Raw genomic sequence first — 26,188 nt, 5'->3', positions numbered from 1 at the left:
TCGGGTGGTTCACGTCCCCGTCTTTATACACCACAAACGTCCCTCTGCACACACACACACACACACACACACACACATACACAAAGGCACGCAGTGTTAGATGTCAGGACTTCACGTATATGTGTATAATTATTATGATTATTATGGTGATGATGATGATTATAGAGATATATAGATAGATAGATAGACAGATAGATAGATAGATAGATAGATAGATAGATAGATAGATAGATAGATAGATAGATAGATAGATAGATAGATAGAACGATAGAACGATAGAACGATAGATAGATAGATAGATAGATAGATAGATAGATAGATAGATAGATAGATAGATAGATAGATGGGACGATAGATGGAACGATAGATAGAACGATAGATAGAACGATAGATAGATAGAACGATAGATAGATAGATAGATAGATAGATAGATAGATAGATAGATAGATAGATAGATAGATAGATAGATAGATAGATAGATAGATAGATAGATAGATAGATAGATAGAACGATAGATAGATGGGACGATAGATGGAACGATAGAACGATAGAACGATAGAACGATAGAACGATAGATAGATAGATAGATAGATAGATAGATAGATAGATAGATAGATAGATAGATAGATAGATAGATAGATAGATAGATAGATAGATAGAACGACAGATAGAACGATGTACTTTATTAATCCTGAGGGAAATTCAGATGTGGTCAAATGCTGTCACAGAACCAGTAGTAGTAGTAGTAGTATTGGTAGAAATACAGCAGTACTGGTAAAATAAACTCACTTGCACTGTTCAGGAGTGTGTTTGGCTTCATCTGTGCAGCGATAGAATTTACCCTGAAATACAAAACACACACCTGAGTGAGCAGGTAAACAAGTGACTCACAAACACAGTCAAAGTGTTTTGTGTGGATGACATCACTGAGGTGTCATGGTGGTCGCCAGCCTCACCTTGAAGAGCTGGACTCCGATGCAGGCGAACATGAACTGCAGCAGAGTGGTGACGATCATGATGTTTCCGATGGTGCGGATGGCCACAAACACACACTGCACCACATGCTGCACACACAATGTCAAAGTGACAGTATGTCAGACAACATCACATCCGCTCAGAGCTGAACACCGCAGAGTGAAGCAGCGCAGTCCAAACCTGATTTATTATCAAAATACTGCAGTTGCTGATCAGGGGCGTAGCACCAAATTCTGGGCCCTGTACACTCGTAATGTCAGTGGGCTATCCATCCCTATCCATGCCAGTGCACGAAGCGCAGTTGTTTTTGAGGTAAATTTATACAAAGCCGCCAAAGCACGTTTCCGTCGGGGGCAGTTTTTCGGCAAGCAATCTCTTTTCGGCACAATACTGGCTTTGCATTTACCTCGAAAACAACTATCATATCTCCGCCCATCTAAAAATAGCTTGCACCAACAATTAAAGGTAACAAATCTACTCCTAAAACTATAGGGATTATGGCATTGGGCCAATTTGCCAAAATGTTGAACTATCCCTTTTTTCTTTTTAAATATATTTTTTGGCTTTTTGCCTTTATTTGATAGTCCACAGTAGAGATAGACAGGAAAGGGGGAGGCAGAGAGAGGGGGAATGACATGCAGGAAAGGGCTGCCCGACGCGGGATTCGAACCGGGGCCGCCTGCGGTGAGGACTGTAGCCTCTACATGGGGCGGCCGCTCTACCCACTGCGCCACGCACCGCCCCGAACTATCCCTTTAACAGTTGCTTTCCCTAATTCTGCCTTCTTTCTTTTTCTTTCCGCTCTTTCTTTTTCTGATACCCCGATTTATGTTTTTTGGGTGGCATGATGAAAGCTAGCCTCATTCAATCTGGGCAAACTGATGTTACACTTGTCGCTGGCCGCTGTCTATGGGCGGACTAAACCATTTTACGCCTCCAAGAGGGGCCCCAAGAATGTCCAATATGTTGGGAGGACTTTGACACAGAGTTCATTCTCTTGTGATGTCATTAATATATTTGGAATAAATTATGACACCAATTAATTGGGGGGCCCAATTCACTCGAAATAAAAATATCACACAAAAAAATAATAATTTCAGGATTTTCATGGACCCTCTCCCTACTCGGAGACGCCCATGTTGCTGATAAGTCTTCTGTGGCTGCTGCATTTAGAGACAATTCAAGACAGTGTGTCGTCTGACTGAACAGCATCACATCACCCTCCCCTGATCACACACGCAAGGCTGCAAGTTGTAGTCTGCTGTGATTCCCACAGTGATAACCACCACAGGAAATCCAAAATGACCGTCTTCCCCTCCGGCCATCATTCCACCAGTTTTTGTGAATGGCAACTTGAGACAGAATCATCAAGGTCTCTGTCTATTTAGTTAGATTTCAGCTCCAAATCATGACAAACACATGTCATCTCAAGTCTCCCAGAGTAAAGTGAGGACCTGATGATATCATGGACAGAAAAGTGAACAGTCAGTGAGCATTGACCTTGAGTCCTTTGGCTCTGTTGATGGCTCGAAGAGGTCGGAGCACCCTGAGGACTCTGAGGATCTTCACCACTGAGATGGCACTGGAGCTGCAGACAGAAACATCAGTCAGCTGTTAGAGACTGGTTTCTACCAACAGGGGGCAGCACACACACATTCATTTAAAAGTGCATTTGCAATAAAACCTGTTTCCTACTCCAGCTGATAGTTTTCAGAACCATCTGTGTATACAGTACATTGATTTATATTACTGACTGTCAGACTTTATTTTCCACAAGGATCGACCTACAGACTGAAGATCCACCACAACCCCAGTTCAGAGAAATTAAGCTGGAGTTGTGTTTCTGTTGTGTGGTATTAAAAGTCAGACCAGCTGATAGAGAATGTAGTATGTAGAGTAGAGGCTCCACATAACATGGGAATTTAAATCTGATCTGCTTTCCTCAGTGGATGTGAGGGTCTAAGGACAGAGGATGTTGTTATGATGTCATGTAAAGCCCTTTGAGACAAACTGTTTGTAAAAACGGGCTATACAAATAAAATTGCCTTGCCTTGTCTTGCCTGTATGGCAGATTCAGTACTATGACCTGGGCAAATGAGAATATGCACCGGCAGATTCAGTAATAATAACCTATGAAAAAATCCTCGTAAGGGAAGAAAATCTAATGTTTCCATGAAAGATCATGAAATATCAAAAATATCAGCTTTCACTTTTCTGAATAATATATATTAGGCTACATACATCTTAGTTTCTCAGTATTAACAAAGAAATTCCTTTAAGTTCACTTCAGTTCTTTTGATCCCAATCTGAACTATCCTGTTTTTATTTGACGATAAAAAAATAAATCCTACACTGGCTGGAGAAGTTCCTGCCTCCACCTCTTGGCTCATCCTCACATGACCTCACCATTAATGTTGTTTAGAAACTAACATGAGAAAAAAAATGATATTGTCCTGTCTTAACATTTGTCCAGTTGCTGATGGTTAGAGGAAGATGTTTCAGATGTGGTACTAACTGCAGGAAGAACGAGACCAGTGAAACGCTGACGACCAGTAGATCCAACAAGTTAAACCAGTTTCTGCAGAAGGAGCCCTGATGGAGGAACGCTCCGTGGACTGTCATCTGATACACAGAGAATGAATGTTAACGTTAAATGAAGATAATGAGAACAGGGAACACAGTCTGACTGAATGTGGTTTTATTTTACCTTTAACAGGATCTCCACAGTGAAGATGGAGGTGAAGGCGTAGTCTGCATAGCCCAGGATCTACAAACAAACACCAACTTGAGCATTAACATAAATACAGAGAATAAACTCATTTCAGATCACAAATTCAATTTAAAAAAACAAACATTTTTTCAGCATGACAACAGAGAAATGGCCATAAGGTAGGTCCAAGTCGTACCACAGCATTAACCCTCCTTCCTTCTTTCCACAATCCTTTTTCCCCTTCCTTCTTTCCTTTCTTCCTTCCTTCCCTTCCTTCCCTTCATCCTTACTTCTTCTTCCTTCCTCGTTTGATCCAATTCTGTTCCCTCCCTCCTTCCATCTTTCTTTCCTGCCTTTTTCCCTTCCTTCTTTCCACAATCCTTTCCCCCTCCCTTCCTTCCTTCCTCCTTCCTTGAACAAATCTGCTCCCTCCCTCAATCTTTCTTTCCTTCCTTTTTCCCTCACGTCCTTCTTTCCTCCATCCTTACCTCTTCTTCCTTCCTCTTTTGAACCAATTGACCTGATCTGTTTAGTCCCTCCATCTTTCTTTCCTTCCTTTTCCCTTCCATCTTTCCACAATCCTTAATGTCAGGATCAATGAGTAGCAAGTCAAGAGAAATAAGTAGGCCTACAAATCAATATGGATGAGTCTCAAAATGTCAAGACCAACAAATTGTAAGTCAGGAGAGCAAACTATTGTCAAGTTTAGATGAGAAAGTTACAATTCAAGACAGATAACAGAGAGAGTACCAAGTCAAGACAGATTTGTCCCAAGTCATCTTGGGGGTGTCCCACATTAAGACAAAAAAGATGAGTTAAATCCTAGTTGAAAAAGGTAAACACAACACAACAAACCCCAAGTAAAGAAAGGTAAGACCTTCATCAAGATGTGAATATCAGTAGAGAGTCCTGTCTGTGGACATCAAGCCCAACCAATTAAAAGGCTTTATGTCCAGTTTGGTCACGTTTAACCATATAAGATACACACCAAACCAAACATTAATATAAGTAATACAGACAACATGGAAATCAGTACAATTTATACTTTCTATCGGCTCTTGTTTTTTGTCTTGTCCTCTTCTCTTCCTGTCTCACTTCAGCTTAATGGTTTAAACTTGTGACCTGATGATAGAACTTCCAAAATAAACACGCTGGTGGACAGATTGGCAGGGTCAGCACAGGAAGTGGGCAGGTTTTTGGATAAAATATAGAGTCAACATCTGTGTGTGAGTGTGTGTACAGTATGTGTGTGTTGTTGATTGTATGTTAGAAGTCGTTCTTCCCTCAGCTGCTTCTAATTGCTACGTCTTCCGTGAAGACAGCTGCTGCTGCAGTGTGTGTGTGTGTGTGTGTGTGTGTGTGTGTGTGTGTGTGTAGTCAGTTTTCAAGATCAGACGGTTAACTGGTGATCTTCTCTCCATGCGTTTCCATGTGTTTCCTTCTTTAACCCGGTTAGTCACTGACCCAGTTCCGCTGTGTAATCTGTGGAAGCTCCGCCTCCAGCCCCAACCATAGAGGTGTGATGATGACATCACCAGTGACCTCACTGAGCCTCACTATGCTCTAATTGGCCCTGGATCAAAAAATAAGATCCAACCCTATAATCCAACCTCCCTCCTCTTTTAGCTTAGCCATGATGCTAAACAATGCTAGTTTGTGAAGAAGACAAGGAACTGTAAGTGCAGGGACTCAGCTGCTGTAGAAGTAGGCTAACCTACATGAAACAGACAGTATGTTACAAACCATACAGCTGCTACAGAATAATTAAAGCCACTGTGTGTGTGATCTGTGACTCACAATGTTCCTGTTGGAGTGGGCTCTGATCGGATCCTCGGCAGCCAACGAACAGCTGCTGAGGATGATGAAGACGAGGATGAGGTTGGTGAAGATGTGGTGGTGGATCAGAATGTGACATCCCACGCGGATACTGGAGACAGAGATGGAGAGACATTGTCTGATGTCCACAGCTGCTCAGGAAAAAGACCTCCCTCAGTCTTAAGCTTGGACCGTTTCAGTCTAGGAGCTACGCTAATGCTAATAGACAACTCTAAAGCAGATAAAGCTGATCATCTCATGTTAATCTAAGATATGTCCCTTTCAAAGTGGAAATTCGTGGATAAACAAATGGCTGTGGCCCAATTTAGGGGCTACATCCTCCAGAGGACAGACTTGACACTGCAGAACTCTCCTGTCTGCTCCTGATGGTCTTTCTGCAGCATCTCAAAGTGATGCCTCCTATTGCCAGGCAACCTTAAAGGGGATATATTATGGAAATATCACTTTTTGAAGCCTCTTTAACATATATTTAGGTGTTTTGCCTTTCGGCCCCCAACATGTGAGAATTGACAAAGAAATCTGTAATTTGACTCCCTTGGTTGAAATCCATGAAGTTTTACGAGCTGTTCCCTCAGTTGTCTTCCAATGATGTAACTAGTTTTCGAATTTGCATAATCCCACCCCTACCTGGAACTGGTAGAGGGGGCGGGGCAAGCAGTGGTTCATGTGCATTTAAAGGGACAGACACTGAAACCAGCTGTTCTGAACAGGGCTGTTTAGAGAGGATGAAAAGAGCTGTGATGTTTGATCCTTGGGGGATTTTGACCAAAGCATGTCACAGACATGTCTTTAAGACACCTGGGAACTATTTTAATTTGTGGAAAAGGGTGTATAATATGTCTCCTTGAACAACACACAACTTTTCCGCAAAAACTTGGGACAGAATAGTTGCACGTCTGTGAGGCAATCAGTCTTGTGACACTGCCTCTGAAGGATGTCTTTGTAGCTGCAGTACCACAGGTGACCACTGGATGAGGCGCTACACCTCCTCTCTAAAAACACCCACGATGAAGACAGACTTACGGGTTTGTTTTGCTGAGACAGAAGAACGCGCTGCCTTCTGGGATCGGAAGAATCTTCTCTTTAGGAGGAGCGAGGTCGGCCATCTTTAATTGGTCTCCTGCGTCTGTCAGGAAGAGAGAATGAGAGTGAACAGTTTAGTCCGACACGTTTAGAACTTGATGCTCATCGTGTGTGCAGGTAAAAGCGACGTTAACTCTGAAGTGAAGTGAGCTGGCTCTTGTTCCGGGTCTTCTTCAGGTATCACTCAGGATTCCCACAGCAGAGGCTACTTTAGGGTTCATAGGAGCACCTGCAGACAGTACTCAGGGCTGAAGAGAAAATTATACTCACCCTCCTCTGCTGTTTAATTGGGGGAAAATAATCACATTATAGTATCTTTGTAACGTGCAATTTCAATATTCAGAGTAAAGCCACTACAAATGAAGATGACTGAGAGCTGCAGCAGAGGACAGTTCCTCCAGAGACAGCCCATGTTGTGGTTTGATGAGAGTTCAGCCAATTCACATTTCATTTGGACCGTGGTTGTTGTCCTGCACTGCGGCTCAGCTCATCCTCTCAAAGCATCATGTGACTGACCTTCGTCTCCTTCAGGAGGCTCCTCCTCCTCCTCCTCGTACTCGACCTCCGCGTCAATGTCCACCTGAGACAGACAGTCAGACTGAGACTGGGCAGAGTGATGTTGGAAGTCCTTAGAGTCCTCACTTAGGGAAAAACTTAAAGGGATAGTAGCATTTTTTTAAAAGTGGGGTTGTATGATCTACAAGTAGCCCCTAAGTACTTTAATTGCAGTAGAAGACTCTCTGCACTCCTCCCGTTAGCAACGCCAGCCCATAGCCCTGCCCAGAGATTTACAACATACAGTGTTGTGAACAGACTCAAAGAAACGGCCTATTTTAGCGGCCTAAAAGAGGTTTTACCTGAAAAAAAACACACAGTTCCATTGTTCGCTATAATACAATTTTTTCCAGCCCTTCAAAGTGCAGGAAAAACGCAGTTTTTATTTGGACCTAACCAACTCACGTATCCCTCCGCCCAGGGTTAACGCCCACCGATCAGCAGTTGGTTAGTAAATCTCTGGGCAGGGCTATGGGCTGGCGTTGCTAACGGGAGGAGTGCAGAGAGTCTTCTACTGCAATTAAAGTACTTAGGGGCTATTTGTAGATCATACAACCCCACTTTAAAAAAAATGCTACTATCCCTTTAACCATGTCCGAAAACCTATGAGCTCATCACTTCATTAATGTTAGTGTAACCGTAAAAGTACTAATTTGTGTAATTAAACTATCAAATTAAAAGCAGTTTCTGTATTAAAAGTATCACAATAATAATAATAATACTTAACGTATCACAGTAAAAGTTTAAAATCACCTTCACTTCTCCCTCTGCCTCTGCCTCCGCCTCCTCTTCCTCCCCCTCCTTCTTCTTTCTGCAGAAACAGGAAACAGGAAGTAAACATTCTGCCTCCCCCCCTGCACCATGTCACTGGCTGCCCTCCCTCCAGCCTCCCTCCATCACTCACTCGTCCTTCTTGTCGTCCCCGTCTCCTCCGGCCAGGTTGTCCACGGCAATGGCCAAGAAGACGTTCAGCAGGATGTCTGACACACGCTAAGAACATGCAACGTATATAACACGGCCGGGACAAGATATGACCCACTGGGATTTGTGTGTTTACAAGGTTTTACAGACCAATCGCTACGTTTTCCTGCAGTGCCTGAATGCACCAACAAGGGGCAGGACAGTGTGCAGGTGAAGGATACAGTTACCACAGATGAAGAGGATGACGAAGTAAACACAGACAATCATCCCTGGAAACACGGGGCCACCGTAGGCCATGATGCCATCATACATGACCACGTTCCAGTCCTCGCCCGTCAGGATCTGAGCACACACACACACACACACACACACACACATCAACACTGCTGTGTAAACTACCAGCATAGATGGACAGAGTACTCGACCTCAGTACTCGAGTAAGAGTACAAATACTACTGGTCAAAATTTACTCCGTTACAAGTAAAAGTAGCTCAGTCGACATGTTACTTGAGTAAGAGTAAAAAAGTACTTGCTTTTAAAAGTAATTAAGTATCCAAAAGTACATGCTTTACTTTAAGTAAAAGTAAGAGTAAGAGTAAATTTCTTATATTTTTTTCTAAATGAATTTAAGGACCTTTTAACTCTTGTTTCTGAGAATTAACTCTTTGAAACCAGCTGCACTGATGTGCTGCTTTTACTGTATAACCACAATGTTATATACAGCTGCAGAAACACCTATAAAAACAAATAAAATGAATGGGATCATAAGAGGACAGCAATTGTCATTTTCACGACTCGCGGTATAGTTTTGAGTTGACAAACGCAGTTGAGAGCGTGGCTACAGTACTTTGGCGGTATCCTTATGGGGAGGGATGACGTATTTCTGCTTTTACGTAGATCCCAGTGGAGAACTTGTGTCCAATAGTATTTTAGAAAAAAAAAAGAGCAGATCTGAAAGTAACGAGCTCTTTTCAGCCTTCCTAGAAATTAACTCAAGTAAAAGTAAAAATATTTGTCTTGGAAATGTATTCAAGTAAGAGTAATAAGTACCAAAGAAATCTAATACTCAAGTAAAGTACAAATCCTCTGGATATGTACTTAAGTAAATTTACTCGGTTACTGTCCACCACTGACTACCATCATCCCTCCTCCTGTGAGGACACGGCCAGTAGACAGTGAGGTATTACCTGGAAGCAGGTGAGCAGCGCCTGGGGGAAGGCGTCAAACGTGCTGCGTTTGGTCTGCGTCTCATCGAAGTTGAACTTCCCTCCGAACAGCTGCATGCCGAGCAGAGCGAAGATGATGAGGAAGAGGAAAAGGAGCAGCAGCAGGGAGGCAATGGACTTCATGGAGTTCAGCAGGGACGCCACCAGATTGGACAGAGCCGTCCAATGGCTGAGCAGAAGACAGAGTGACATGAGAGGAGGTGCTGAGCCGTGGCTCTCTGACTCTACAGGAGTGAGTCGCTGTCACCTGGGCTCCGTTTCACAAAGCAGCGAGTTTGTTAACCCTGAAATGAGGCAAACTCTGGGTTTTCCGTTTCAGAAAGGGAGGTAACTCAAACCAGGGAAACAGGAGTAACTCCAGCCCGTTTCACAAAGAGAGGTAACTGAAGCTCAGAGTCAGTTACTATGGCAACACACTCTGTGAACCTAACCTGGTCGGGAGCAGGTTTTCTCCAACTAACCCTGAGTTTCTCCTTTTTATCTGAAGCTGCAGACTGAAAGCAGCGGTTGACAGGACTGAATGTTTTATTCTCCATGAGGATTTGTTTGATCGTTCCCATTGTTCTGCACCGTCAGTTTATCTGAACAACCTTCACATGACACGACATGGACACCTCTCTTATTTTTTTCATAGTAGGACGATCCACTTCTGGATTATTTCCAGGTGATTGATAACTACACGCACATCCCTGTCACGTTATAATGGACACAAACTTGAACATATCAAACACACATTTGGAGTTGCACCTGCTCAAACACACAATGTTTAATAACTCTCGAGATTTATTTATTTTAGATTAATACTCACGTATTGTCCCGCGGTATAGAAAAAAAAAATCAGAGCTCACGTCCATTTGCCGCTGCTGCAGAATATCTTTTTTTTTAGTTTTTTTGAGGGGGGGGGGGTTACTCAGAGTTGATTGAACTAACTGTTATCACCTGTTCTGAAACCCAAAACTCTGAGTTTCCTATCTCAGAGTAGATCAACTCAGAGTTCAGGATTAGACTCAGAGTTTGTTGAACCTGCTTTGTGAAACGGACACCTGCGTGTGTTCTCACCGTGTGACCTTGAAGATCCTCAGCAGGCGGACGCAGCGCAGCACGGAGATGCCTAGAGGAGGCATGATCTCCAACTCCACCAGGATGGTCTCCATGATGCCTCCACACACCACGAAGCAGTCGAAGCGGTTGAAGAAGGCCACAAAGTAGTGAGCCAGACCCAAACTGTACATCTTCAGCAGCATCTCCACGGTGAACAGAGACAGCAGCACCTTGTTGGCGATGTCTGTGGAGATGGAGGAGACCACAGCCTCACTTATCAAAGTATCTCATTCATTTATCTGGAAAAAAGAAATCCTGAAAACTGAAATCCAGCCGTATGTTCATCATTATCCTTCTGGACATTAGTAGGGACCTGAGTAGCTGCAGCATCCAACACATTACTGTAGTGGTGGGAATCAAACATCAGCTCTAAAAACAGCGGCTGTACCTCTTTTAATATTGCAACAATGAGTCTCTGAAAATGTCCAGAGAGAACTTGATATTTGCTGTAGTGGACACTTGTGTACATGTAGGTAAAAGAGTTTGTGTAGTTGTGTAAATCCATCTGTTTCTTTAGCACCACGGACAGCGTCATGGTCCTAACGCTGACACATCCTCATGGTCCAAGCTCAGACAAGCCTCAGTGGAACTTGTGCAGTTTTGACCCAAACATTCACCTGGACTCACCTGAGTTCATGGTGACCTCATAAGCCTTATGGATAGGATATCTCTTAAAGGGATATTTCAAAGGAGGTTAAATCGAAAGCAACTGGACTTAGTTATTTGTCTAGGAAGACGTTTCACCTCTCATCCAAGAGGCTTCATCAGTTCATGTACGCATCTGACCAGGCTGGGACACACCAGTTAGTTGGACCAGTTCTAGCCTGGTCAGAGGGGTTCGGGGTCACGGTTCGGTGCACACAGTCACACGACGAATACGTCTGAGTGAATATAAAAAATAATTATTTTTTTAAAAAGTCCAGCCCTCACTCCAATCTAGGTGGCGGTAATGAGCCTCAAAGCTGCCACAACCGTCATAACAGACAAAGAAGAGAAGTGATGAGAGAGTGAAGTTAGAGGAGAGCTTCCTGCTTCATTTATGTCACCGTGTGGCTTCTCAATCAAACACAACGGCGACGGCTCGCAACCATAGACTGTAGCAGCTCGCAACTGGTCCACCGGACAAAGTCCGTCGGCGAAGTTTCACGGATGCGTGCTGCGTCGCTAGAAACGCATCAAACACATTACTGCATGTCAATCACTGGTGCAAGGAAAAAGGCAACTTGTGTGTAACAACTTATCCCGCTGCTTCTAAGCCTCTTGACATGAACACAGACAGGACCAGAAACATCACCAAAGAAACTGGCATCTAGTCTAAATTAACTGTGTAAACCAACATTGATGCAGTTTTTTTTAAATAATAGTTGCCAGTTGTCAAGTGCAAGTTTTTTTTCCTCTAGAATTAATGAATGGCATTATAAGACTCCTAATGCACTTGTTTTATTTTATATTCTATTTTTTTTCCTACTTTTATAACACAAGACAGATTTTAGTTTTAGGCTCCATTCAATTAGTGTCTGTTGTACCGAACCCGTACCGAACCCGTACCGAACCCGTACCGAACCCGTACCGAACCGTGACTTGTGTGTGTACCGTTACACCCCTAATCATCACAGGACTGAGGGTGTCGCCTCCTGGATTCAGTTTCTCCTTATTGTATCAATCAGCGTTGCCTGCTGTCTCTGTCTCTGTCTTTGTGTGTGTGTGTGTGTGTATGTGTGTGTGAGTGAGTGTGTGTGTGTATGTGTGTGTGTGTTTACCCTGGACTTGTGTGAGCCAGTCAGGTTGGTTGTAGTGCTCAGAGGCACTGAGAGAGGTGTTGAGGAAGACGAGCAGCAGAACCAGCCAGTAGAACGTCACCGATTTCACCGCAGTACGACAGTTCCTGCGACAGACGCGGTTCCAGCGACGCAGCGTCCGACTGAAAGAGAGACACACACACAGTTGTTACAGTGATGCGTACCACAAACAAACACACACACACACGTGTTCTCCAGTAAGTGTGTGAACTCACCAGCAGCCGATCTTCATCATGCGCGCGCTGAAAGGAGACGGACTGAAGTTAGTTCACACGTAAAGTGTCAGAAACCACACCCACTGACTACAGGTGCCAGACAAAGAGTGTGTGTGTACTGTATGTGTATGTGTGTGTGTTACCAGCAGGCCTGGCAGCAGTTGGTGTGTTCCTCGTCTATGTTTTCAGTGTTTGTAGAGGCTGTTTCACTGGCAGGAAGACTCGCTGAGAGAAAGAGAGACAGACAGACAGACAGACAGAGGTTAACTAGTCTCATTCCACATGTTGTTTTCTCTTTTTTTAAAAGGTGTTTACACTGTGTGTGTCTGTGTGTGTGTGTGAATATTTAATATCTCATTTTGTTTACAAAATCAAATCTTGGACTGCAAACCCGCTGTAATCTGAACTGACTGAGACTGAGAGTTAAACCTCCTGATTAGAAACAGGGTCAGACACAGACCCAGATATTTTTCAGGGACACACTGAAGGCTTTCCACATTTAGACTGACAGAGACATGAATACACATACCAGCTGTGTGTGTGTGTGTGTGTGTGTGTGTCACTCAGTGATTACTTTATTAGGAACACCACGCTGACACTGAATCTGGTGGAAGGCATGGATCCACCAGATGTTGAAACTGTTCTCTGAGACTCTGCCCCACGTTGACATGATGCATCACATCCTATCTGCAGATTTGTCAGCTGCACGTTCATGCTGCCAATCTCCTGTTCTACTATGTCCCAAAGGTGTTTGACTGGATTCAGGTCACTGAAGTTCACTCAACTCACTGACAGGTTGCCATGGGTTTTGAATCCAAATATATACAACATCCCATCTGTCCACTGTCTATACTGCTTATCCATGCGGGGTCACGGGGGAGCTGAGGGCAATCCCAGCAAACATGGGCGTTTGGGGGCGGGGTTCACCCCGGACAGGTCGCTGCCGTGAAGTAAACACACAACCTGAAGATGATCTGGATGCATGTGAACTACGCTCATAGTTACTGAACCTAAGTGTGATAAAAGCTTCAAGTAAAAAGCCAAAACTTTGAGATATTTACTCAAAGTACTCCTCGTTGTCATTTTAAATAAAATAATATTATTATAGAAAGATTACAGCCTTATGCATATGTGATAGACACAAATGCATATATAAACTGTATGTGTGTATTTCTGGGCTGTAAAAAAAAAAAACAGAGCAATGTACAATCAACTGAAAACAGTGAGCCCAAAAACATGATACGAAATGAACTGTGGAATTTGTGAATCTTTCCATCCCTAATATACAGTACATCATCTCACAAAAGTGAGTACACCCCTTACATTTATTTTAAATATTCTATTATCTTTTCATGGGACAACACTGAAGATATGACACTTTGATACAATGTAAAGTAGTCAGTGTACAGCTTGTATAACAGTGTAAATTTGCTGTCTCCACAAAATAACTCAACACACAGCCATTAATGTCTGAACTGCTGGCAGCAAGAGTGAGTACACCCCTAAAGGTCTTTGCACACTGAGTCCGTTTTATTCGCATACGTTTTTATTTTGTGTTCCAAATTTCGGAGAAGGAGACAAAATCGTCACACAGTGATGCACTTTGTGGTTCTCTCACTTGTTGAGAAATGAATTGTGTCCATCATGAGAGGACACCAATCTGCCTGCTTGTAAATGAGCAGCGGAACTATCATGATCACTTTAACAGTTTATTTTATGTCAGTGGTCGAGTTTGATAGATATTGATTATTAGCTCACACAGTAAACAGAAGACGGACAATTTCCATGTATTAAATGTTATGTAGTATGTATGTAATGATCCTGAACAGCGGCTGGCGCACGCACACACAAAGACACACACACTCAGCGGTAAACAGCGGCTGGCGCATGCACACACACACAGACACACAGACACCCAGCGGTGATCCCCCCCTCTCACTACAGATGTTCCAATAGAGTGTTAATTGAGTGTACCTGAGTGCAAGACCATGATAATACACAAAGATCTGTGTGTGTGTGTGTGTGTGTGTGTGTGTGTGTGTGTGTGTGTGTGTCACACCGTGTGTATCATTGGAGTGACTGAACCATCCAAACTTCCCTCTCTTCTTATCTGACAGATCTCCCAGAGACAGACCTGAGAGACAAAGAAACACAACAGGTCACACACTCACAGAGAAACTCGACACAATTCCACAGTCAGGAGCCAATAAAAATACAGCAGACTTCAGATGAATTCTCAGAGAAACCAAATCATCCAGACATGGCTGGGTAATGGGTCCAGGAGGGCCGGACTGACATGGCTGAGAGATGGGACTGCTTTGTTATGACATCACAAAGTGACAGGAAGTCCTAACAGCAGGTTTTAAGGCTCAGTTCCTGAATATAGGCTGTGTGCATTTCTCTGTGGACGGAGAGTTTGATACTTTCATGGAACTAACATAGAATCTAGAGCTGCTTTATAATCAAAGAACACATGGACATCTACCTTTAGACTACATGGGACCTTTAAAACAACTCATAATGAGATGAGTCAGTCATTAGTTGAAATCCATCATTATGTCCCAGTCTTACGTGGGTTTCCGTCCTCATCCAGCTCGTCCATGTCCTCGGCCTGAGTGATCCAGTCCATGTAGCCACACAAATCCTCCTCCATCTGCTGCTTCTCTCTCAGCTTCTGAAAATCCCCCCGAGCCTTCGCCTTCTCTCTCTCTTTACTGAACTCTCTGCAAAGTTCACACAGTGTGGACATAACATTAACACTGCCTTCACATAACACTTCAGAAAGGCTTATGTGTATCTGATATGTTTCAGTGAGGAACGGACCCACTCAGGACTCCCAGGACGAGGTTCAGAACAAAGAACGAGCCGAAAATCACCAGACTGACGAAATAGACCCAGGGCAGCTCGAAGCCGATGGCATCGTTCATCTGCACAGAGGGAAATATCCTAGTCTTCATCACACACACACACACACACACACACACACACTGAAGACTGAAGCATGAAAGGGGACGTTGGTCTTACCCAGTAGAGGACGTCCGTCCAGCCCTCCATTGTGATGCACTGAAACACCGTCAACATGGCGAAGAAGAAGTTGTCAAAGTTGGTGATTCCTCCATTTGGACCGTCCCACCTCCCCCGACACTCTGTGCCGTTCACTTTGCACTGACGCCCGTGACCAGCAAATGCACATGGCAGCGGGTCATCTTCCACATAATTATCTGACACACAACCACACACAGTCAGGTATGAGGTCAAAGGTCAACTCAGACCAGATACTCAGCCTGATGTGATCAGAATATTTCATTTTCATTTGTAATATAGGTTTTCTGTATGTTGAAGGAGAATTTATGTAATATTAAAAGTATTTATAAATAAAATGATAGACCTAATATCTGATCCCTGAAAAATATTCAGTTTCATGTAATCAAAATATGATCAGATAGCCAACTTGAGGAAATAACACTTGTAGTAGGGAGGGTAAGTGTATCTAATTATTATAACTTCTAGAGAAAATAAATACCTAGAAAGTGGATACGCATGAAGACAGTGACACGGCAGACCAGAACACTGCTTATTTAAAAGCACAAAAACAGACAATAGATACAAGGTCCATACTTCTTCAATACTTGGTGGTTAATAAGAATGCATACAACTCCTGTCAAACTCCACCCATGTAAGAATGAAATGTTATGAAGAGAGAGACGCTGCTTCATTGTCTATGGGAGTGTCCAAAGATCCAAACTTCTGAGAGGAAGGTTATATGTTTGTGTGTGTGTGTGTGTGTGTTTGTGTGTGTGTGTATGTGTGTACCTGTTCCTATGTAGTAGCAGGTCTTGTGCATGCGTCCGATGAAAAGCTCCAGACCAATGATGGCATAGATGATGATGACGAAGAGAACCAGCAGAGCAATGTGGAGCAGAGGAACCATTGCCTTCATGATGGAGTTCAACACAATCTGCAGACCTGAGACACAAACATGAGGCTTAGCATGTATACAATAATAAAATGACAGACAGTCACTGACGATCAAGTCCAGTAGACTCACTGGGGACTCCAGAAACCAGCCTGAGGGGCCTCAGGACTCTGAAAGCTCTCAGGGCTTTGACATCCAGACCTCCAGGTTTCCCTGGCACGTGATGATTGGTTGCTTGCTCGCCTGATTTATGAGTCATTGTCTCCAAGACGACGCTGAACAACCTGCACAAAAGACAACAGAAGAAGACCTTAGTTGTGAACAGTGAACTAAAATTTGGAGGTTTCATTTTGTGACCTTTAAAGGGACAACGAGGAGTTTTGGAAAAGCAAAGTGTTTTCACACTACATTTATGAGCCTCCGCGCACTGTGAAATTCTTTGACCGGCGCAAGACAGACTCATGTTTTCATTCATCAAGAATTAAAGTCAGAGGTTCAAATACGATCACATACCGTCGTAGTTCCGACCATAAACGGCGATTCGGCGGCGTTATTCTCATGACTCGCCACAAAACCGAAAGTAAGGAAACGCTGGTCGGCTCGACCAGCATTTCCACCACCACTAATAATAACAAAATAACGATAAAGACAAAACGATATATTTATCTAAAAAGGGCCCATTAACAAGTGTGGGTAACGTAGATTCATCCACATTAATATGAGACTTTTTTATAACCAAATAGAAACTCCTCGTTGTCCCTTTAAAGGTGTGTGTAATGATATGTGTTATTGTTTTGTTGTATTGTGTGTGGGTAATCCCCATCTTTTTGATTTTATTTTTTTTAATTTTTATTTTAGTTATGTTTCGCTGCCGGTGCTTGTTTGTTTTGTTTTGTTGTCATCGTCTAGTGTGTTTGGAGTGTATATGATTGGTTGTTGTTGTTTTGTTGTTGTTGTTTGTTTTGTGAGGGAACCAGGCCCATTTGGGATTGAATGACTGTGATATGAAGTGTTGTATTTTTTTAAAAAGGAAAATATCTTCCTTTCTTTTCCTCTCAGTGTTGTTAAGCTGACTTTGTTTGGTTTGATTTATCTGATTTTCTCTTTGTGGGGGAACATGAGATTTGGTGATGTGAGTTCCTGCTGTGTGTACCCTGTGGTTAAAAATGAAAAATATAATTAAAAAAAGAATAATAAGAAAAAAAGAAAAAAGTACGAAGCGTACCATCTGCATATAGACAGACATGAATGTTGTTTATTTCCATCCATCCATTTTCTGCTGTCTCTCTGGGGCCTGGTCACAATGACAGCAGAATACAGAAAAAAAGGTTTTCCAGGTCCTCCTGTTGGACCCTGAGGCATCCCCAGGCCAGATAAGATGGACAATCTTTCCAGTGTGGCCTGGGGCCTCCTACCTGGATGAGACCATAAGAATTACCACCTGCTGTGATGTTGTGATCTCTATCTTCATATAAACCATACTCAGTATTCTCCCTGCCATCACTATGGGTTCTCATAAGAAAGCTGTATACAATTCAGTGGAGCATCCTAAAGCAACTTGGTACAACAGCCTTTTTTTTCTGCCCGGTTTCAAAACCAGATTTTAATGTTCAAAACGTTGAACCTTTGAAGGAATAATGATGTGAAAACTTTTGTAAAACAAAACTTAGAATTGCTATCTAAAGGTTGTTTTGTCCTTCAACCATCAAATCAAGTTACAAGAGAATTCGGTCACAGTTGACCAAATTTGACCAAACTGAATGAAAACCATTCAGTTTGGTCAATATCGAAAAAACAAGTACTGTTTATTCATTGTTTCCCTTTAGAAAATGGTCACATTTGACATAGGCAATCAAAAAGTGCATAAAAACAATGAAAACTGAACAGAAACTGAGTTGCTGGCAATACTTTACCCCAAATTTGAAATAAAAAAATCAATAAATATCTTGATCATATCTAAACCCAGGAACAAATCAAAGTGCATAAAAAACTAAAAGGTGCCAAGTATTAGCAATAACTTGTTTCTCTTATGAATTTGAATAAACTATTTGGTCACCTAGGCGCACCTCAAAGTGCATTAAGAAGAAAAACCTTATTCACAGTATACTGTAGGAATTTCTGAAGGCTCATGGTTCAGGTTTTTCTACATTTCTTATGGGACCCTGGGCCGAGCCACTTGGAGGTTCTTCTGCATGTGGTCCCTGGGCCCTTGAATAGGCCTGCTATAGACATCTGAGTTGTGCTATAATCAGTGTATGAATATGTATGATAGACACCTGAAAACACGATGCCTTTGGCTGTGGCTGGCACCAGCATGGAACCATAACTTAATTTATGGTTTAATTTTGCATCTTGTCCCCAGAAGCTCTCCAGAAAAAGACTGATTCCATCATCCCTCCAACACAGAGTCTAAAACTCCCGATAGAAACCTTTGGTGTCCCACATAAAACAGCCTCTCAGAGTACCATCTCTGAATGTAAAGTGGAACAGAGCATCCTCAGGCAGAGTTACCACGACAACAAGCTTCATCATCACCTGCCCGGGGACGTCCAGTCACACTGCCGTCACGCAGCGTCACACAACACCAGCATGGAGGACAAAGCTTGGAACATGCAGGACTCATGATGACCTCAGCAGGTGACTCTGCTGTTGCTATAGGTTCTTTATGGTTAATGGTATTTTAGTCATTCATCTCATTTACCAGTGATAAAACAAGTCTGAACCTTGTCATTAGAAGATACAGGGCTTGTTATTATAAGATGAAGTTCTCATCACACAACTCAGGTCATAATGTCTGTTGCATTTCCCTGGGAAGAGGTATTACACCCTGACATTGAAATGATGCCCAATCGCTGTGAGGGTGTAGCCTAGAAATCTAGCTGCACCCTAGCAGCAGCAAATATATTTGCTCCGTAGGTGGGTCTAGAAACGAGCCATAGGAACTTTTTGAGTCTTGAACACCGTTTGTGTTCACCAATCACAGCGCTCTATCTGTTTAGAGAGCCCAGAGATTTACAACATACAGTGTTGTGAACAGACCCAAAGAAACGGCCTATTTTCACGGCCTAAAAGAGGTTTTACCTGAAAAAAAAAACCACAGTTCCATTGTTCGCTATAATATAATTTTTTTTCCAGCCCCTCAAAGTGCAGGAAAAACGCAGTTTTTATTTGGACCTAACCAACTGCTGATCGGCGGGCGCTAACCCTGGGCGGAGGGATACGTGAGTTGGTTAAGTCCAAATAAAAACTGCGTTTTTCCTGCGCTTTGAAGGGCTGGAAAAAATTATATTATAGTGAACAATGGAACTGTGTATTTTTTTTTTCAGGTAAAACCTCTTTTAGGCCGCGAAAATAGGCCGTTTCTTTGGGTCTGTTCACATGTTGTAAATCTCTGGGCAGGGCTATGGGCTGGCGTTGCTAACGGGAGGAGTGCAGAGAGTTTTCTACTGCAATTAAAGTACTTAGGGGCTATTTGTAGATCATACAACCCCACTTTAAAAAAATGCTACTATCCCTTTAAAGCAGAAGTAAGCGATCCGGTGGTTTTGGCTAACTTTCTGTCAGTAGATGGAGTTAGCAGTCCCTGCCCTCGTCCCTACATCACCACATTCACGTGCATCCCTTGGCTGCACACACAGAGAGGACCGCCCCTTTATGCCGTTCTCTCTCCTCATTGGATAAAGGTTGTAGGATACAAGGGAAGTTTTCTCCTCGGCTTACAGCAGAGCAGAGTGACTGACAGACCCGTGTTTCAGACCAAACACTCTGGGCCGGATTTACTAAGATCTCAGATAACGGGCGCTATATTGTTTGCGCCCGCTATAATATTGCGAGTTTGGTTAGTGCACGCAAAACAGGTGATCTACTAAGAGTAACCCGCTAAATGAAAACACGTGCAAACCGCAATATGTAAATGAGGGTTTTGCACGTAGTAATCGTTTCCGCCATGGAGAGAGTGGACAGAGAGCTGGATGGACGAAGGGACAGAATGACATTTGATCCGATGCATACAATGACAGCATGTGTGTTCATCTCTCTCGCGCTCTGTTTAGATAAACACAAATCGCTACAGGGCCCAACTCGTCATATAGTGACGAACAGGCAGCAGCTGCAGCGACAATCACGCACCTATAATATGTGTGTGCCGCCCATGATCCAGTGGATTAATAGAGAGCTCAGGTGGGACACATGGATCTAAACGCTCTGACCACTGACCAGAGGGATCAAAGACGGGTGAAGGCACCGGTGACGTGTCTCAGTCCGGGACCAGGACTGAGAGACGGAGCTGAGCAGCCAGGTGAGAGGAGAGGAAAGCAGAGGTGAGGAGAGGTGAGGAGAGGAGAGGAGAGGAGCGCACTGCAGGACAGACGTGTGCCGTGCGTAACGGCGCGTAAATGACTTTTAACACGGCTGAAAAACTGTTACAGAATTACCCAGACATGAGGAAATGCAGAGATGTAAGATCACAGGGCTCTGACAGGTATCAAATCAATAAACGCATAGCCTACGTTTTGGCAAAGTTGTATCAGTTAGTACATGGTTTTCAGACGTGGTGAATAAAGACGCAAAAACAGCCACCGCAATCTCTTCCTGGTTTGGTAAATCACATTGCACGCGCTAAATAAATCGATTTGCATCTACTCCTCCCAGTATTCTGCACGTTCTGGCTGAAACGCCCATATTTACATATTCATCAAGGCAAACACGCTAAATGGATCGCACGTGCTATTCTGCCCGTGTGAGAGACGCAATCCTCGGTGCGTCCGGTTAGTAGATCAGGTTCCACATGTGTTTGCGCGTGCAATCATGTTTGCACACGTTTTAATACACGCAAACCTTTAGTAAATCCGGCCCTCTATCTAAGTGATTGCTGTTGGAATATAGAACTATTTAAGACTTACCGTAATTTCCGGACTATAAGCCGCTACTTTTTTCTCAAGCTTTGAACCCTGCGGCCTGTACAATGATGCGGCTAATTTATAGATTTTTACTGGCCAACGGCCTCCGGGGGGCGTTCTAGCAGGAAGAGCTAGTGAGACAGACATGTGGGGAAAGATTATGCGCCGAAGAAGACACTGGTTTTGCGTTTTGGTGCAGAGTTTTATTTTCTAACCAGGCATGTTACTGTCGTGTTGGTGCTGTGTTGATGCCGTGTTGGTGCCTCCGAAGTAATTGTGATGGTTTAACTCGGTACATGACTTGTTAGGAGTGAGAACGGAGGCTCTCTGTCTTCACCTGGCGTCTCACGGCTGAAAACCAACCTTCAACATCACTACAGCACCTGGTCGCTGCCCCGTGTCCCAGCTCTCGTCTGCACACCGCAACACAAACGCGCTCCATAACCCATAATCTTTTGTTCATGAGGGTACTACACAAACACACGCCGTAACAACGTATGTTATGTAACGTTATCCACCGCTCCATTTATTGATTTTTCGCCGGCTTCGTTGTCAAAAAATGCACATGGCTGAGAGGAGCGGAACCAAAACAGCGGAAAAGCGAGCGGACTTGTATAGTTCCACACATCTTCCGTGTACTGTCTTTCTGTGTCTCATGTTACAACATGAAAAACCTGCGGCTTATATTCAGGTGCGGCCTATATATGTACAAAATGTATTTTCTTTTAAAATTTAGCTGGTGCGGCTTATATTCAGGTGCGCTTAATAGTCCGGAATTTACACAAATATTCCGCTTACTTCTGCTTTAACAAACAAACTGTCTGTCTGGAAACATTATTTTAAGGCCGAAAAACTCTGCAATGTTACTTTCATTTCCTCCTTCATAGGCGACAAGATGACCTGGTTGGTTTGCGTCGTCATGTTAACTGTTATTGTATAATAATGTAAAAACAGCCCTGCAGGTCAGAGTGATTATCAGGCTGCACAGGCTTCCTCAGTCCAACCTATATAGGTCAGTACCTGGTTTCACACCAACACATGAACCTTATGTGCAGATCTCACTTTCGGACACATAAACATGGACCTGAACTCTTTCTGATCCCATGAACGATCCCATGAAGCGGCTGAGTAAAATGAACAGAGTGAAGAGTGAAGAGTGAAGTTCCCTGTATCATTGTGGTGAGGAGCCTGTGTGCACCGTGACAGTTAGAGTTCCCTGTAGCAGGATGGACGTGTATATATTTAGAGCAGAGTGTACTTACAGTGTACAGTGATCACAGTCGGCTGTCACATACACTCAACACACAAAAACACCAAAATGAGATAAATTGTGGCGTCGCCGCAGGGTTTGTTCCTCCACCGGCCACAGGAGTTTACTGCAGTCAGATCAGATTTACTGCTGCAACACACACACACATGCACACACCACAAACACACACACAGACTCGACTTAATAGAGAGAGTAACAGAGGGCTACAACAATGTCCTAGTGCAAGATCCAGGGTCTATTAAGAGTCTAAAGGAAGAACCACTCTGTAGAGAAAAAATCAGGATCAGAAGAAAGAAGTAATATTTACTTTTTATAAGAAGCCAACGTCTCATGTCATTTCAACATTATAAAAAAAAGAGCCACAGAGATGACAAAGAACGACATCTTAACAAGCAACCAACATCTTATGGTCAAATCAATCTCTGAAGACAGAACCAATATCTAAGACAGACCAGACATCCACTGACAGAACCAGCAACTAGACAGACCAGACATCCACTGACAGACCCAGCAACTAGACAGACCAGACATCCACTGACAGAACCAGCAACTAGACAGACCAGACATCCACTGACAGAACCAGCAACTAGACAGACCAGACATCCACTGACAGAACCAGCAACTAGACAGACCAGACATCCACTGACAAAAAAAAGTATCAAACAGCTGCAGCTGGAGTTTTAACCAGAACAAAGAGATCAGATCACATCACCCCGGTTCTTAAGACCTTACATTGGCTCCCAGTCAGCTACAGAACAGATTTTAAAGTTCTGCTACTGGTTTACAAATCACTGAATGGTTTAGGTCCAGAATACATGAATGACATGTTAGTAGAGTCTAAACCCAGTAGAGCTCTGAGATCTACTGACTCAGGTCAAATAGTGGAGCTCAGAGTTCAAACCAGACATGGTGAAGCAGCATTTAGCTGTTATGCTGCACACAACTGGAACAAACTACCAGCAGAACTGAGATCAGCCCCAACTGTAAACACTTTTAAATCCAGGTTAAAAACATTTCTCTTTTCATGTGCTTATAGCTGAGCTCTTTTTAAGAACTTTTAATTTTATCAATTTTCTTTTCTTTTACTTTTTTATTCTTCTTTGCTCCTGCTTTTAACCGTGTGTTTTTTTTATGCTGTTCTTTTAAAAAAAAAAAGTTTTGTCTTTATGTAAAGCATTGTTGCCTTGATATGAAATGCGCTATATAAATAAAGATGCCCTGCTTGCTTTGCCTTGACAGAACCAACAACTAGACAGACCAGATATCCACTGACAGAACCAACAACTATAGACTATAGACCAACATCTATAGAAAGAACCAACATCTAAAGACAGAACCAATATATCAGAGGGAACCAGCATCTAAAGAGAGAACGAACAGTTCCATTGGTTCCTGCTTTCCTCACCCAACGATGACGATGACGAAATCCAGTAGGTTCCAGCCGTTGCGAATGTAGGAGCTGGGGTGCATCACCAGACCGTAGGCCAGGATCTTCAGGAAGGTCTCAATAGTGAAGATGATGAGAAACACATACTCCACTTGTTCCTGAAACACAGAGATCATCTCATGTAAGTTGACATCAAGAAGGATATGAGACACAGTACACCTGCAGATGTACCTTTTTGTTCCTGTTCCCCAGAAGATCAACTCTTTGGATTTAGAACTCAACTATACAGCAGCGCCACCTTCAGGGCAAATTCTACATGTCCAGCTCCAATGCTCCACTGAGACTTCAGGGGAAGATAAAATATCAGGATGTTGTTTGTTCATACTGTTAACTGCAGCATCTAGAGGGCTGTACAGTCAACTGAAAGGATCATTTCTGTGTTACAGTTGTTTTTGACACAACCGTGTTATATATACGTTATATATATATTTCTTACCAACCTTTAGAAGTGAGCACGAAACATTATCATTTAGTGATTACAACATGAATGTAAACATAACTTCTGGTCAATATGTAATACATAACACATAGGATTTTAAGTTGTAGTGATGAGCCTTTGATTCGCTGAATGACGGCTGTACTGCACGAGAACATTTATCAGGTTTTACACAATAAAACAGAGAGAAAGCTATGGCTATGGATGTGTGTGTGGTGTGTGTGTGTGTGTGTGTGTGTGTGTGTGTGTGTGTGTGTGTGTGTGTGTGTGTGTGTGTGTGTGTGTGTGTGTGTGTGTGTGTGTGTGTGTGTGTGTGTGTGCGTGTGTGTGTTCAGATGTCTGCGTGTGTATGTGTGTGTGACCTGGTAAATGTGGATGTAGAGAATTTGTGAGCACTTCAGAGGATTACCAATCTGTCATAGTCTCTGCTACACTAACACACACACACACACACACACACACGCACACACGCACACACACACACACACACATACACGTCTTTGTACACTTGTGAGGGCTCTCTCTGACAGTCTGAGGACTGTGGCTTGATGCTTTTCCTGCCACTCTCACCTTAAACATCTCACGTTATAGTATCAGTTGTGGTTTTAATTCAGCCATCACATATAATACAGGGAATTATCAGCATTATAAAACACTAACCTACATTAATGATCTGCCTGACACGTGGCCAACATTTTCAGGGTCTCCTGTATTAGTTAACATAAACACAGTGATGCTACTCCTGTTGTAGTAGTAGTAACACACACACACACACACACACACACACACACACACACACCCATGCATTGAGGCATCACTTCAATGTAAAGTGACTGGATAAACAGTGTGTACAGTCCGACTGTAACTGAAGGTAGAGAGACAGAAAGATAGGGAGGGAGTGAGAGAGAGAGAGAACCGAACCATTGAACCGTCAAGGCACAAACTCAGCTGATCAGATTTGATCACAGACCTGTCAATCACTTCCTGGATTTATGCATAATGATACTAATAACACGTTTATTGATCTGTATAATCTGTAGATAAGGATAATAACTACTAAGACACTTTAATAACTGATAAGACATTGTAATGCAGCTGTAATCAGAGTTCCGTGTTCATTAATGTATTTGTTAACAGCTCCAACTCCTCATGTGAACACTCATCAGCGGAGGCAGCTGTTCGAACAGATGACGAATGACAACAGCTGGAATAATTCAGAATATGTAGAACAAACACTGCACATTAATGTTAGCCACATTACCATCTGTTATAAACCATACAATCTTTATAAATATAAACAAATATCTTTTATAATTATAAAAGGGCTTCAGTAAAATGTGATCGTTCACTATATATTGAGAGGATGGATATTTGAATATGATAAATTTAAATATTCACTTAAGGTACAAAATAAAATATGCCTGGTAAAAATTGGAGGGATTCTGGGTAAATTCCTAAATAATTAGGGAATCGGTTATTTGAAGGGTTTTGGCAGATTACACTGATTTTTTAAAGCAATACTTAAAGGTGTACAGAAATGGCCGTTTGTCCTGTTTGTCGCACCAAGTTTCCACGAGTTGCAACATGAGTTTACCCGAGCAAGGAAAACAAATTTGATTGGTCGTTATCGAGCGGGGCGGGATATTCAATGTTTGGGGCGAGACCGAGCTCGGTGTGTGTGTGTGTGTGTGTGTGTGTGTGTGTGTCTCAGACGTTTGATTGACGGATGACGGATCCAATATCAGTGGCTGATGAATCATGAGCAGGCTGACGTATAATCCGTGCGCCTGCATTATCCAA

The 26,188-nt window shown here is 42.9% G+C and overlaps 1 protein-coding gene across 1 annotated transcript in view; it reads right to left on the bottom strand.

Moving 5' to 3' along the window:
* Positions 1-26,188, bottom strand: part of cacna1fb (calcium channel, voltage-dependent, L type, alpha 1F subunit) — a 66,182-nt gene that overhangs the window by 16,015 nt on the left and 23,979 nt on the right. Inside the window, exons 5-28 of the mRNA XM_085780753.1 lie at positions 23,911-24,050; positions 16,470-16,621; positions 16,235-16,387; positions 15,446-15,642; positions 15,245-15,348; positions 14,993-15,144; positions 14,481-14,555; positions 12,565-12,646; positions 12,422-12,448; positions 12,168-12,328; positions 10,366-10,591; positions 9,268-9,475; positions 8,302-8,422; positions 8,064-8,139; positions 7,913-7,970; positions 7,121-7,184; positions 6,545-6,647; positions 5,483-5,612; positions 3,683-3,742; positions 3,491-3,597; positions 2,476-2,563; positions 957-1,064; positions 790-842; positions 1-44 (exon numbers count right to left, since the gene is read on the bottom strand). The exon at positions 1-44 is cut by the window's left edge and continues 103 nt beyond it. Of these exons, the coding sequence (XP_085636879.1) occupies positions 1-44; positions 790-842; positions 957-1,064; positions 2,476-2,563; positions 3,491-3,597; positions 3,683-3,742; positions 5,483-5,612; positions 6,545-6,647; positions 7,121-7,184; positions 7,913-7,970; positions 8,064-8,139; positions 8,302-8,422; positions 9,268-9,475; positions 10,366-10,591; positions 12,168-12,328; positions 12,422-12,448; positions 12,565-12,646; positions 14,481-14,555; positions 14,993-15,144; positions 15,245-15,348; positions 15,446-15,642; positions 16,235-16,387; positions 16,470-16,621; positions 23,911-24,050 (2,689 nt within the window). The remainder of the gene's footprint in view (positions 45-789; positions 843-956; positions 1,065-2,475; positions 2,564-3,490; positions 3,598-3,682; positions 3,743-5,482; positions 5,613-6,544; positions 6,648-7,120; positions 7,185-7,912; positions 7,971-8,063; positions 8,140-8,301; positions 8,423-9,267; positions 9,476-10,365; positions 10,592-12,167; positions 12,329-12,421; positions 12,449-12,564; positions 12,647-14,480; positions 14,556-14,992; positions 15,145-15,244; positions 15,349-15,445; positions 15,643-16,234; positions 16,388-16,469; positions 16,622-23,910; positions 24,051-26,188) is intronic.

Source organism: Trachurus japonicus, chromosome 7, assembly GCF_045865225.1.
Source record: "Trachurus japonicus isolate A0001 chromosome 7, Traja_1.0".
Taxonomy (NCBI): Eukaryota; Metazoa; Chordata; class Actinopteri; order Carangiformes; family Carangidae; genus Trachurus; species Trachurus japonicus.
Note: the sequence above shows the minus strand (reverse complement) of the source record. Positions and strands in the feature narration are given on the sequence as shown.